This window comes from Vicugna pacos, chromosome 23 (genome assembly GCF_048564905.1).
Source record: "Vicugna pacos chromosome 23, VicPac4, whole genome shotgun sequence".
Lineage (NCBI taxonomy): Eukaryota > Metazoa > Chordata > Mammalia > Artiodactyla > Camelidae > Vicugna > Vicugna pacos.
In genome coordinates, this window is record NC_133009.1 from 6273551 (window position 1) to 6287149 (window position 13599).

A 13599-nucleotide genomic window follows, 5' to 3' on the forward strand; every position below is an offset into this window, starting at 1 on the left:
CACGGGAGTGTGCCTCCCGTGAGCAAGACCCAGGAGCGTCTGCTCTGAGAGGTTCTGATGTACTGGTGTCGCAGGTGGAAAACCAGGAGGTAGAGGGTCCCAGGGGTAGGGGAGGGCCAGGACTCCCCTCACTTGGATTCACATGGAGTTTTAAGCCTCAAAACCATGAGAATAAACATTTTCCCCTCATGTTGTGAAGCTGAAGAAAATCAGTGATCTTCAAACAGGCTGTCTCATTGATCCCAGTTAAATGGTAGTCGTCCTTTTAGGGGAATTCAGCTTTGTATCTAGTGCAACCCTCCACTGACTGCCAGAATCCCTTCCTTCGCAGCCTCTGCTTGAACATCCACTGCGATGAGAGGGGCGTTCTCTGAGTACCTTTTGTGCACTAGTCTGGCCCTACGTTAGTGGCTGCTGTGCATAAAGCAGCTGTTAGTAGACAGACAGGTTGGTAATAAGTTAATCAAGGGCTCCCAGAGAGTGATGGGCAGCGGGATTGGGGGCGGGGGCTGGCCAGGAAGGCTTTGGGAAGGAACTTGGAGTTTAGCTAGTCTGTGATTTGCATTTACCTAGGTAATCAGGGCAGGAGCCAAAGTGCAGAGGGTATGGCATGGCCCTGGTGCTGATATGAGATCTGTGTCTGGAAATTCTAGATGGTAGCATGAGAAAGACGGCTGCGGGGCCTCAGTATGGTCTCTTTGGCCCGCTTGCTATTCCCTATGGATTGATTTATTAAAATTGGGTGTCTCTGGGGGAGCCCCTGCATGTGTTTGTATAGATGGTATAAATACACTGTAGCGGACAGTGGGAGGCTGGGAATAAGAGGAGGTTCAGGGAAGATGGCTGAAAGCATTGGGGAACCCAGGCATGGCTCCTTTCATCCAGTGGGAGCGACTGTTCACCGAAGCTGGATGTTTGAAAATAAAGCATGGGTACCACTAGTTACTCCTGAGGGTCATGAGCCCCCACTCCTCCCAACCCATTCCTTCGACACTGTGGGTGTGGGTACTGGAGGCTGAGCACGCTGGCCTGCCGGCCCCCCGTGCTGCTTCCCGCAGGCGGACTTCCCGCTGAAGGCTGACAGGGTGGTCCAGTCCGTCAAGGCCATCTGCAACGCCCTGGCTGCTGTGGAAACTCCCGAGATCACCAGCGCTCTCAACCAGCTGCCCCCCTGCTCTTCCCGAATGCAGCCTAAAATCCAGAAGGTAACGGGGCCCAGAGCGCTAGCTTGGGGAAGGAGAGAGGAATGTTCACCGGTCCCTGGGTGACTAGGTGTCCACCTACTAAAAGGCTCTTCTGTCCACCCCCATCTTTTATGTTTGAACCTTTAGCCACAGGACTTCTTGGGAAATGGATACCAAGTGTATCACCTCTTCCTGAGGATGGGGGTGGGCCAAGGTCTGCCCACTGGGACTGACTGCTGGGAGCCCAGGCCAGCAAAGGCTTTATTCACAATCACCGAGGCACTGCCTCATAGTTTGCATACCCATCAGGGTGCAAGACTCAAATCCCCGCCCCCCACCCCCCCAAGCCAGGGACTCGGGGACTCCCCAGTGGGGGCTGTGTGCGGTGCAGACAGGGACGGCCAGCCCGATAGGCGCTGTGGTCTGCCGTGGAGCGGCCTGAGGGCTGGAGTGTCTCATGTGGGTGGACACGATAATTGTATCGTTGGTCTGGCTCACTGTCCATCATACGGATCTGGTACAAACTATTACTCCATCCTCCCTGGGGAACCCCTGCTCCTCAAATTCCGGTCCAGTCTGGTCCAGATGAGCACAGCTGTGAAAAGCCCTTCCTCCAGCTGTGACAGAAAAGGCCGTGGTGCTGAAGCTCCCTTCCCTCTCCATTTTCCCCAATAGGATCTCACCGTCTTGGCTGTGAGGGAAAACCGAGGTAAGGGAGCTGCCGTCTTCATCCAGGAGTGGCAGCTGAAAACTGGTCTGTCCAGGCCCCCTTGATTTATGGGTCCAGGATCTGCTTCTGTGTGTGTGTGTGTGTGTGTGTGTGTGTGTGTTTTCCTATATGAGGCGTGGACACAGCTGGAGAGCACATTTCTTTCCACAAAATGTTTTCTCATTATTTTTACTAGTTATTCCTGTGATGTCCCTGGGAGATGGTGATGAGGTGGTATAAGTGAGGGTGGGCGTGGCGGGGAGAGTCAGCCCTGGGATCCAGATGGGAAAACTCTCACTTGGGTCGGTTGTGGTTACTCTCCAGGCAGCTCATAACCCCTATGTTTCCAGCTCAGAATAGGGCTGGGGAGAGGGTGATAAAGACTTTTTCACAAGGATTCTCCCGTAAGTCTTTCAAGCAGAATACTGCCCTATAAAAGGCCCCAGACTCTGGGATTCTTGGTCAATGATTCCCAGTCTTTTGGCTTTCGTGGACCAAAAAGTATTATTTTGGGGACCAACACAGAATTGTCAGCTTTTATTTTGCCAAGCAATGACATTTTTAAAGAAACTGATAATTATTATTCCCACTATTTCCTAAAAGAAAGGAAATTTATCACTAAAGTAGCAATATGTAAAAAGGACAGTGTTTAACATTAAATATCTATCATTTCATGAGAAGCTCACGACAAGCTCCTGCTTTTTCCTCATTTCATCACAGATGGGTGATGGGCATTTGGGGTCTACTGTCCTAGGGTACCCCCATCCTAGCCAGTGCCATGGCAACAAGATGAGGCTTGTTGAAGCCTCACGACTTTTCCTTCTGTCGCCTTCCTTCCGCAGAGAAGGTCGTGGAAGCCCTGACAGCTGCCATCTTGGACCTGGTGGAACTGTACTGCAACACGTTCAATGCAGACTTCCAGACATCAGTGCCCGGGAGCCGCAAGCATGATCTGGTCCAAGAGGCTTGCCATTTCTCTGGGCCTCTGGCCTTTACGGTCTATGCCACCCACCGCATCCCCATCACATGGGCTACCAGGTAAGCCCTGGGCTGAAAGCCGAGTTTGACGTCGGGTGGCTTCTTCTGTCTGCGTGTGACCCCACGGTCTTAAATTTAGGATCTGTGGCATTGTGGTGTACTGTGGCTGAGGGGGTGAGCTCACTGAGAGGAAGACACAGGTGGGCTGGGACATCCCAGAGCACAGAAAGCCAGCAGTGGTCAGATCTTGCCATTCCCTCTGCGTGCTGGCTGCATAGGCATCCCTGCCCCCTCCCATCCAAGGCCAGCTGATGGGCTGCGACAGATGGCTGCTTCCCAGATCCGAGTGCATGCCCCATGGCCAGTGACTGCACTCCCTTGCAGATGCACAATGGGAGGAGGTGGGGAGGTGGGAGATGACCCTTTGTCTGCAGTTCCCTAGGCCTGCAGGGGTGGGTGGAGGAGGAGTTCACTTAGTAATCCTCAACATCTCTTCAGGGTCCCCCAGCATCCCAGGCCTGGGGGAATAGGCCTTTGGCTGCACGCGCCTCCACCCCTCCCGGACTCCCTCCCCCTCCCTTCCCCTTCTCTCTTTGTTCCTCACTTAATGTATTCCTCTGGGCAATTGGCGGAGAACAAAGGAGGCAGCCTGGGAAACCAGGGCCTTCTCTGACCTCTTCTGTCAGGCACCTGTCACGAGCCACAGGGACCCCCATGTGTTGGCATTCATGTCAGCATATGTCGTTTTTTCATCCCCCACCCTTCTCACCTGCGCATGCGCCTGTGCGCACACATGCACACGGTCACCCGGTGGGCTGGGGCTGGCTGTGCGGAGGCTGCATAGCTGGTCCCCAATCAAAAAGGGAAAAAACCACGGGCTCAGCATGGAACCTGAAATTGGGCAGAGGGATCCACACTGAGTTGCTTTTCCCAGAGCACATTTGCAGATCCAGTTTGGTGTCCTTTTCCTTGACCCCACGTTCTGGTCCCACCAGTCCAGGGGAGTTTTGCCAGGGGAAGTGGAGTTTGGCATAGCTTGGGTGACTGGGATGGGGTTTGGGAGCCAAGCGTCCTGACCTGCACCCTTTCTTTCACAGCTATGAAGATTTCTACCTCTCCTGCTCCCTCAGCCATGGCGGCAAGGAGCTGTGCAGCCCCCTGCAGACCCGAAGGGCTCACTTCTCCAAATACCTCTTTCATCTCATCATCTGGGACCAGCAGTAAGCCCTCCCCCGCCCCCACCCCGGCTGCAGTGCCCCCTGCAGACCCTTTCAGCCTCCTGAGTGCCTAGATTCAGTCTAAGAGCCCAGACCTGGATTAAACCAGGCTCTGTCATAGCCCTAACCAAATAAGCTGTTCTTACCTCTTCTTCCCTAACTCTTCAGTGAGGACAAGTTTAATTTCTACCTCTCTGATGAGAAGTGTCCCTAAAGGCTGTTTGTAAATCACGAAGGACCATTTAAACATTAGTTTTAATAATAATTTGTTTTGATCTTGTCTCCCTTACAAGGTGTAACTGGAGTGAGGGAGTCTCATCCTCCCTGACGTTCCCATAAGAGGGAGAGGGGGCTGTGCCTTCTCCCTTCTAGGTAGGGAAGGAAAGGCTGGAGGGAAGAATAAGGGGCTTGGAGCCCTAGGAATGAGGCTCTGTTTCAAGCTCTGACTCTAGTCTTAGGTTCCCTCTGGCCTCTCTGGGCCTCAGTTTCTCAAACTGTGAAGTGGGTACATTTGTTTAACTCAGAGGCGTTTGTCGCACTGAAATGAAATAGGTTATAAACAGAAATATGAAACCACAAGCACAGGGAAGTATTAATCACCATTTATTAACAGCAGTTTGCTGTTGGGAAATTAGGCATCAGCCAAGGAAAACAGGAAGGAAATGGAGGCAGAGGTGCCTCGAAGGGTGACATGGCTGGGGTTTGTGTGCCCCATGCGTTTTCTGCCCTGTGACCTGTGCTCCCTCCACTCAGAAAACCCCTTGTTTGCTCCCGCTAGCTTCCTTTCCCCAGACTGACTTATCTCTGAGTCCCTATGTGCAGAGCAGGACTGCAACTTCAATATTTGGAGTGTAGATTAAAGAGACTGAGGATGGTCCTCTGGGAGGCCAAGGATGCCGAAACAGGTGGACAGAGAGTCTGTGGGAAATCCTGGGAGGGGTAGGCCTTTTACAGATGGATGATGGGGCTGGCAGACCCTTTCTCTTGTCTTCACACTTTTGTGATTCTTAGAGCAATAACAATGTAAATAAAGTCCTTTAATTAAACAACCACTGGCCAGGAGGGACTCCTTGGAGACAGAGGATGGCTGCCTTCAGTGGCTCCTGAATTTCACCATCCCTTTGGGATTCTCTGGCTTCAGTTACTACCACAGCCAAGGGAGGGGTGCTCCAGCCCAGGTAGACCCCACAGTTAGCCTTAGACCCCTTTCCCATGGAGTATCGGAGGTATGGAAGCAGCCTGGCATGTCCTGTCTCGGCCTGCCTGCTCTGTAGGTCTCATTCCACTCCCTGTCTGAATCTCTACCTCAGATTCCAAAGGGCTGGTCCCCTGCATAGAGCCTTATGGACGGTGTCATCTCAGTGCTGCCCATCCACATGCCCCCTGGGACAGCTCTTGGCACCTTCATGGTCAAGACCAAGGCAGGTGGGAGAAGGTGCTACAATGTAGGGTGCAGTTTGGGTGCAGACATCCTCCCCCTTCTCGTAGGTGCAACCTTGGGCAGGTCATTCAACCCAAAATGGACATGGTAATAGGGCCTACCCCGTGGGGTCGTTTGAGAGCAGTTGGCACATTGTAAGTAAAGTGCTTGGCATAGCACTTAGCATGTGATACATGCTTTCTTCTTCATCATCTTTGTCGTTTTCTTAGCTGGGGGAGCCCTCTCAGTTCCTGTTTGTCCGTTCGAAGTGACTGACACAGTGACTGATGCGTGGGAATATTTGTGCGTGAAACTGCTCTGTGTAGAGCCCAGTTTCAGTGCCGTAGCCACAGTGTCACATAGCAGAAAGCACACGGACAACGTATACAGACATCACACAAGTGAAGCTCTGTTCCCCTTTTCACTGATGCAGAGGTTGTGAGTGGCAGAACCAGAACTGCAACCGGCACATCCCAGGAACCCTGCCTGGAGGAGTCAGCCCCTGTGATGTGCTGTTGAGGAGTGGGGTGCAGAAGGGAGGAAAGGGGTCTCTTGGGCAGGGCAGAGGTTCAGGGCTACAGCTAACCGACGGGTTTTCCTAACTGACCCCAGGTGAAGGTCCGTGGGGGAGGCTTCCAAATACCAGATAGACTCAAGGGCTGAGGAGAAGGGGCCCTTGGCTGGATTTAGGTGTTGTGGTTTCAGTTAGAAAGTTTCACTCTCCTTTTCCTCTGGATGTGGAGCTGGAAGCCTCTTCTTGGGTGAAAGGAAAGGGATCAGGACCAGCTCCCTCCCCTCTTTGCCATGGGGTCAGCTGACCTTCTCCCCTCTGCACCAGTACGGGGATCAGCTAACTCTCAAAATAGGCCCGGGAGCCGCGCTCTGCACCCTAGCCAAGCCCTGGCCTGGCATGTCTGCTGGCGGCTGGAGGGGTCCTAATTTTAGCTGTGGGCCCCCAGGGTAGAGGCAGCTGGGACAGAGCGGGGCTCTGCCAGTCTCTGGCGGGAAGGAGGGAGCACCTCACTTAGACGGAGGTTCCTCTGGAGGAGTGCGGGGCAGCGGTGGAGGGAGGCTGCTTGATCATGGAACTGCTAACCTCGAGGGAGGCCGCCCTGCCTCTGTGCCCTCTGGCGTAGAAGCTGCTGGGCCCTGGGCTGGCCAGAAGGGTGTGACAGTATGGACGTTGGCCCAGGGACAGCTTCCCCGAAAGGTAATGTCGGTCCTCCCTGCTTTCCCCAGCTCCCCTCCCTTCCCCCTCACCCCACCCTGGACTCCTTATCCTGGACGTGGAGGGAGTGGCCGGGTGTGATTCAGCGTGGGAGCCTGGGAGAGGCCGTCTGGGCTTGGGTGCTGGCGAGGGCGTCTGTATCTCAGGTCTTTGGGCCCTGCCAGTTTGCTTTCTCACCCCCCGGGGACTTGGAGGAGTCCCCTTTCTTTATCCCTTTGGCTTGGAAAACCGTTTCTGGGTGAGAGCAAGCTCTCTTACGTCCTGTGGGTTAGGGGAAGAAGGGGACGGGAGAGGACAGACAGGTGGGAAGGCTGTGGGGGAGGGGAGCCGACGGCAGGGACCTGCGGCTGCTTCCTGGTTGCTCTGGGCAGCAGGAGGTGGGGGAGGCATAGAGATTATTCAGTGGAGAAGGACTGTCAAAAGGTGACCCTCTGCAGAAATCTTTAAATAAGGGAAGGAGTATCACTGACTGTGGGACAGGTGGTCACCTGAACTCTGAGATGGCTCTGGTCACCGTGGCTAGCCCCCAGATCAACGGACATTTGCCTCACTCCACCGAGAGGCTGCAGGAACACTTAGACTGAGCTCCTGGGGGCGTCCAGTGGAAGTTTTGCCTGCAGCTTGGGATCTGTCCTGGTTCTGCAGGAAGACTTACCCAGGGAGCATGCCAGGGAGCCGCGTTCTCAGCTTGACTTTCTGGGCCACATGCCCCTTGAGGCCACAGGGGTGGCACTTCCTGATTGGGTTTCCTGTCCTCTCTAGGATCTGCTTCCCCGTGCAGGTGAACCGACTGCCTCGGGAGACGCTGCTGTGTGTCACTCTCCATGCTCTCCCCATCCCCCCACCCGGGAGCTCCTCGGAGGCCAATAAGCAGCGGCGGGTGCCCGAAGCCCTGGGCTGGGTCACTACCCCGCTCTTCAACTTCAGGCAGTATGTGGGCCCCAGGGCAGCCTCTTCTTGGCCTCGGGAGGGAGGTGGGACTAGAGAGAGGGGCCTGGCTGCTGTACAGGCCAGGGTCCCTTGGGAGGGTTGGCTGGGTGGGGCTCACTGACAGCATACAGAGGGCCCCAGCCCTGGGGGAGCGAGATCAAGACCAGGACTGGTGACCAGGACAGTTGATGTAACTGCGAACTACTGGACAGGACTGGTGGCACGGGATGGGTGGGGAGGGGCATGGAAATACAGTGCTTGGGTAATGCCATCTAATCTTGTCATTGGGATGACCTTGCAGGTCATCTGGTCCAGCTCACCACCTCATGAAGGCATCCCGGCCACCAGGTCGCCCAGACTGGGCTGTGGTTAGCTTAGAGAGGCTTCCTGGAGCAGGTGGGCTGGCATAGGACCTGGAAGAAGGAAAAGGCAATGTCTGCGGAGAGAATAAGAGAGACAGGAATTGGGTGGTGGTTTCATGTAGGAAAGGCAGGGTTTTGGGAGGGGGAGCAGGAGGAAAGCCATCTCCTGAGCTGCTGGGTCTGTTGGCTCACTCCACCTCTTATCCTCCTCAGAGTCCTGACCTGTGGCCGGAAGCTTCTGGGCTTATGGCCAGCAACCCAGGAAAACCCTAGTGCCCGCTGGAGCGCTCCTAACTTCCATCAGCCGGATAGTGTCATCTTGCAGGTGAGGCCCCAGCACACCCCCATCAGGACCACTCCAGAGTTGGCTCCAAGTTTTCCCCTTGAGGTTTGGGCTGGGACAGCAGGAGGAAGTGCGGAACCTTGGGTGGGGGACGATGTAGCTGAAGCAGCTGGGCGAGTACGTTTAGACCTGGAGCTGGGGGGTAAGTTCTGTCGAATCTATGTCCCATCTCCTGGGGGTTAACTGATTTCTTCAAGGAGCCTGAGGGCAGGGTCTGAGACCCTCTCCATCCAGGGCTCAGCTCCTCAGAGCCCCTTGTACTGAACCCTTATATTACTAATCTGAGCCGTCCTCTCTTGGGGCCCAAGGGGAAGCCCTCCCCACAGCCACTCAGTGCTTTTCTGGGGTGGTCCCATTCTCTGCGGAGAGGAGACTGAGCAGGTCAGGTTCAAGGTCTAGTTACCGGTTTCTGGCTCCCCTTTCTTGTGGTCATGAGATGCTCTGGTGTGAGATATGGAATATCAAAGGGGATGCAGAATGACACAGAATGGAAACTCCGAGAGGCAGGCGTTTTTACCTGTCTTGTTAACTACTCCGTGCCCAGGCCAGGAACAATGTTTGGCCCATATTAGGGCTCAATAAACATTTGTTGAATGAGGGAAGATGGATTTCCCTTTGGGAGCTGAGCCCTGACATCTATTTAAGGAGAATGAACATGGCAACATAGCAAGGGGACCCAGTGTTGCAGGCTTCAGAGTTGGCAGGGCCCTCAGCTGGCATGTGGCCCCCGGGACCACACTGAAGGCTCCCCAGCTTTGGCTGGAGGCTCCCAGTGGCTCAGGCTAATGAGGCTTCTGTTCAGTGTTGTTCTGGGCCTCACCTAGATGCATCTCAGCCCAGCCTCGTCCTCACTTGACCGTTTTCCTTTCTCTCTTTTTCCTTCTTGTGTTTTGCTGGAAGTTACAGCTGGAAGGGATGTTAGTGATCACCAAGTCAAATAGGGTTAGTTTATAGACAAAGGGTCAGGGAGGGAGGGAGGAAGGCAGGAATGGCGGCGGGGAAGAGAGAAGTTGGAGGCCCAGGCAGGTGGCAGTCTTTTCTCTTCCCTTCTCTGATGTCTCCCAGATCGACTTCCCCACCTCGGCCTTCGACATCAAGTTCACCAGCCCCGCTGGAGACAAGTTCAGCCCCCGCTATGAGTTTGGCAGCCTTCGGGAGGAAGACCAACACGTGCTTAAAAACATCATGCAGAAGGAGTCCCTGTACTGGTGAGGCCCAGGGCATCCCCGCTGTGTGGCTCAGGCCCCCGCTAAAGCTCTCGGGTTCTAGCTGACCTCTCTTAGCTCCCGGCAGGTCCCTGTCCTCCTGCTTTGGGAGTCGAGGTGGGATGGGATGGGCGCGGCCGCCTAGGCAGGGAGTGGTGGAGAGAGGGCTCTGCTGGGGGCAGCCCCCAGACCTTTTGTGCACTGACTGTAGGCAAAGAGGAGAGGTCAGGGTGAGATGTTAGATCTGGGAATGCCCCTCCCCACAGTGGGGACTTGGACCACACTCAGCTTGCTGAGAGGCCCAGAGCTTTGCCCTACACCCCAGATAAGCTGTCTACTATTTGCTGTCCACTGTCCTTACCACCCTGCCCCTACCTCCTGCCCCTTCCACACCCACAGCCTTTGCATTTCTCTGGCCCTGTCACTTTCCAAAAAGGATCAGGTGTCAAGGCAAGCTGGCAGCTGTCAGGGGTAAGCGAGTCCAAGCTGATCTCATCCTTGGGGCTGCTTCTGTCACCAGGATTGAGAAGCCGGAGGAGCTGGGGGGATCTGGGCTTCCCCCTTCCTGCTCTCTGGTACCTCTCTGGCTCCTGCATGGCCCCGTGCATGCAGCAGAAGGGGGGAAGTGAGAGAGATGGCTCATCTCTCTCCCTCGTGTTCCGCCCAGGGCAGCAGATACAGCTGCGTGTCTGCAGGCCTCCCCTGCCCCCACTCCTCTGCTGACCCCTTGCTTTATTAGCCCCCTCGGCTCCCTTCTCCCATTAGACACCTGATCTCAGGCAAGGCCCAATTAGCTGCAGGCCGGGTAAAACCTCCAGCTGGCCCCAGGAAGCCCCAGGAGGCCTCGCAGCCGCCCAGATCCTGACGTGGGGACCACTGCCCTCTGGTGGCTCTACTTGGAAGTGGTACCCTAAGGGCATCCTCAGGAGGGGTAGCAAATCTGAAATGTCCCGGAATCAGAATCAAAGGTAGATTTGGACCCTGGTTCCCAAACCTTGCTTCACACATTGTTGTCACTTACGGATCTTTTAAAGATGCCAATGGCTGGCTTCCCCAGACATTCTGACCACCTTGGTTCTGGGTGCAGCCTGGACAAGAGATTTTACAGATCTCCTCAGTTGACTGTAATTGCTGCCAAGTTTGGGAACCACAGAACTGGAGTGGGGAGCATTCTCTCGGAGAGTAAGTACATACCCTCTGTCTGACTCTGTTCTCTCTTCCCTCCTTCTACCACTCCCACCCCCAGGCTCACTGATGCCGACAGAAAGCGCCTGTGGGAGAAGCGATACTATTGCCACTCAGAGGTGAGCTCACTCCCCCTGGTGCTCGCCAGCGCCCCCAGCTGGGAGTGGGCTTGCCTGCCGGACATCTATGCTCTCCTGAAGCAGTGGACCCCCATGAACCACCAGGATGCCCTGGGGCTCCTGCATGCCACGTGAGTTGTGACACCCGCCTTTCCTGACCACGTGTCCTCCCTGAAGCCAGAGCTTGGCACTGCCCATCACTGACCTGAGCCAGCCCTGGGGAGAATGATCAAATGAGCGTGGGAATTCAGGGCTTTTCCACTTCTCCTTTTTCAAGTTTTCTTTATCTTATTCCACTCCTACCCCATGTTATTTTATGAACATTTTCCAAACATACAACAAAACTGAAAATGTAATAGTGAACATCCATCCGTATTCCCACCACCTAGATTCTAACCATTAGCATTTTCTGTATTTGCTTTATTCTGTGTGTACCATCCATCAATACATCTTTTCCCCCTGCATTTTGAAGCCAATAGAGGTGTCACATAACTCCTTCCTAAATACTTTATCATGCGTGTCATTAACTAGAGCTCAACGTTTCTTTACATTTTTTTTTCTTTTGAGGCAAAATTTACATATAAGGAAGTGCCCAAGCCTTGCCTGTACGTTTGCTGCAACCTGACAAATGAACCCACCTGTGTAACCCGAACCGTCCCACTTAGCCCTGCGGCTGCAGTCTTCTCTTCCCCGCTTCCTCTGGGGGCACAGGCTCCCAGCCCCAGACCCCTGGATGGTGCCCAGCGTTCTTGGCTTATTTTCTACCACTCTTAGTCATTAAAATGTACCTGATCTATGTGTCTTACTTTCAGGACTTTTTGAGGCAACAGCTTTTGTAATCTCTGCTAAACTAATTCTTCTGAGGTGCATTGGCTTATCTGTAATTCCGTGATTCTCTGTTATTTGTCTGGCAAGCTTTGCATTAAAGCATGGTACCAAGACACGAAGCTGCTTTGACCCAATGAGGGCTCTTTGATGGTGGGAATTTCTGGCACAGTGGGAGTCAAGGAAGAGATCTTTGGGAGTGGGGCTGAGGGCTTTGTTCCATTTTCTTTAACTCAAACAGGGAATGAGTGGCTTGCATGGCCCCAGGCTGACTCTGAACATGGGCCAAGGCCATTCTCAAGGGTTACAATCCAGAAAAGGTGCTCAGGACTCTTCTAGTGGCCTTGGCAGATTCGGGAGTCATTGTGTTTCCTCCATCCATGACTCTGAAGCCCGGGTGTGGGGGTGCTTGCTCACGTCTGTGCCTCAGTCCCTGCGGCCGGATTGTCAGAGTGCTGGGCTCTGCTTTGCAGCTTCCCGGACCAGGAGGTGCGTCGAATGGCTGTCCAGTGGATCGGCTCCCTCTCCGACGCTGAGCTGCTCGACTACTTGCCCCAGCTGGTACAGGTGGGTGCAGGGCTGGCCGCCCTCCCAGTTCTGATGGACCCAAGTCACACTGCATCCTGCCCCTTACAGTCCAGGGCAGGGATTGCGGGAGGTGTAGATACGGGTCATCAACAAAGCCTCCTGTCCCCTGTCTCCCGCACAGGCCTTAAAGTACGAGTGCTACCTGGACAGCCCCTTGGTGCGCTTCCTCCTGAAACGAGCTGTCTCCGACTTGAGAGTGACTCACTACTTCTTCTGGTAAAACTGTGCACAGAGACGGGGGAGGGAGCCATGTGTCCTCCACTCAGGAGGATTTTACTCCTAAGCCTGCAAGGGTGGGAAGCTGAGCCCTCTGGGTTCCAGCGTGCTGCTGACCTTCCACGTGGCCTTGGGCCGGCACCTTTTCCTCCAGGGGCCTCGGTGCACGCCCGTGTAGCACAGTGAGGGTCATTCCCTGGCCCTCCCCTCTACCCACACACGGCAGAAATATCAAGGAGAAACCAGATGCAGAAGGGCTTTGAGCTCTACTTAAAGACAGCGTGGGCAGACTGGGATATGGGTGAACACTTCTATATAAGTTTTTTTCCAGAGTCTGTTTTCCCTCCCAAGTTGGGGATGGGTTTTCCAGGGAGTTGGGGCTGGATCTGACCGCTAAGCCTCTCCCTTGCCTGCAATCCCTTGAGTGCCCTGACTCCCCCTCCCTTTGCCTCATAGGTTGCTGAAAGATGGCCTCAAGGATTCTCAGTTCAGCATCCGCTACCAGTACCTGCTGGCTGCCTTGTTGTGCTGCTGTGGCAAGGGCCTGAGAGAGGAGTTTAACCGCCAGTGCTGGCTTGTCAATACCCTGGCCAGGCTGGCCCAGCAGGTCCGGGAGGCTGCCCCGTCTGCACGGCAGGTGAGTGGGCTGAGGCTGCCTCTACCCGTTTCCGGTTCTGGGCTTCTGCAGCCAATCATTAACTTCTCAGGCATCCTGACCATCGGTGATGGCACTTGACCACATCTGAATAAGGGGCTGGAAAGAGGTGACTCTCTACTCTACAGGCTACCAACTGACAGTCTGCAAGCTGGATGCAGCTATGGATGTGTTTTATTTGGCCTGCAAAGTATTAACATTTTTATTTAACATTTTTATTTAACTGTTTACCTTAAAGACGAAGCACAGTTGTGCGAGTTGTTTACTGCACAAGAGCACCCAGCCAGAGGGGGCAAAGCGAGGGCTGAAATCCAATCATACTCCGCTCACTGTGCTGTGAGCCACAGCTCAGGGCTGCTGCCACCCAGAGGGGGCACCTTTATCTGTTTGCACGGGGCCAGTGGTGATCCTGGTTGCTAAGATTTAAAAATTGGG

At 54.5% G+C, this 13599-nt stretch overlaps 1 protein-coding gene across 5 annotated transcripts in view; it reads left to right on the forward strand.

Annotated features, from left to right (window-relative positions):
• Window positions 1–13599, forward strand: part of PIK3C2B (phosphatidylinositol-4-phosphate 3-kinase catalytic subunit type 2 beta) — a 61587-nt gene that overhangs the window by 30111 nt on the left and 17877 nt on the right. For all 5 annotated transcript variants that reach the window (XM_015248905.3, XM_006215505.4, XM_072948387.1 and 2 more), the window contains 11 exons: window positions 1059–1205; window positions 1860–1893; window positions 2736–2931; window positions 3969–4091; window positions 7499–7666; window positions 8242–8353; window positions 9437–9579; window positions 10823–11011; window positions 12179–12272; window positions 12415–12509; window positions 12966–13146. In XM_015248905.3, coding sequence (XP_015104391.2) covers window positions 1059–1205; window positions 1860–1893; window positions 2736–2931; window positions 3969–4091; window positions 7499–7666; window positions 8242–8353; window positions 9437–9579; window positions 10823–11011; window positions 12179–12272; window positions 12415–12509; window positions 12966–13146 — 1482 coding nt within the window. The remainder of the gene's footprint in view (window positions 1–1058; window positions 1206–1859; window positions 1894–2735; window positions 2932–3968; window positions 4092–7498; window positions 7667–8241; window positions 8354–9436; window positions 9580–10822; window positions 11012–12178; window positions 12273–12414; window positions 12510–12965; window positions 13147–13599) is intronic.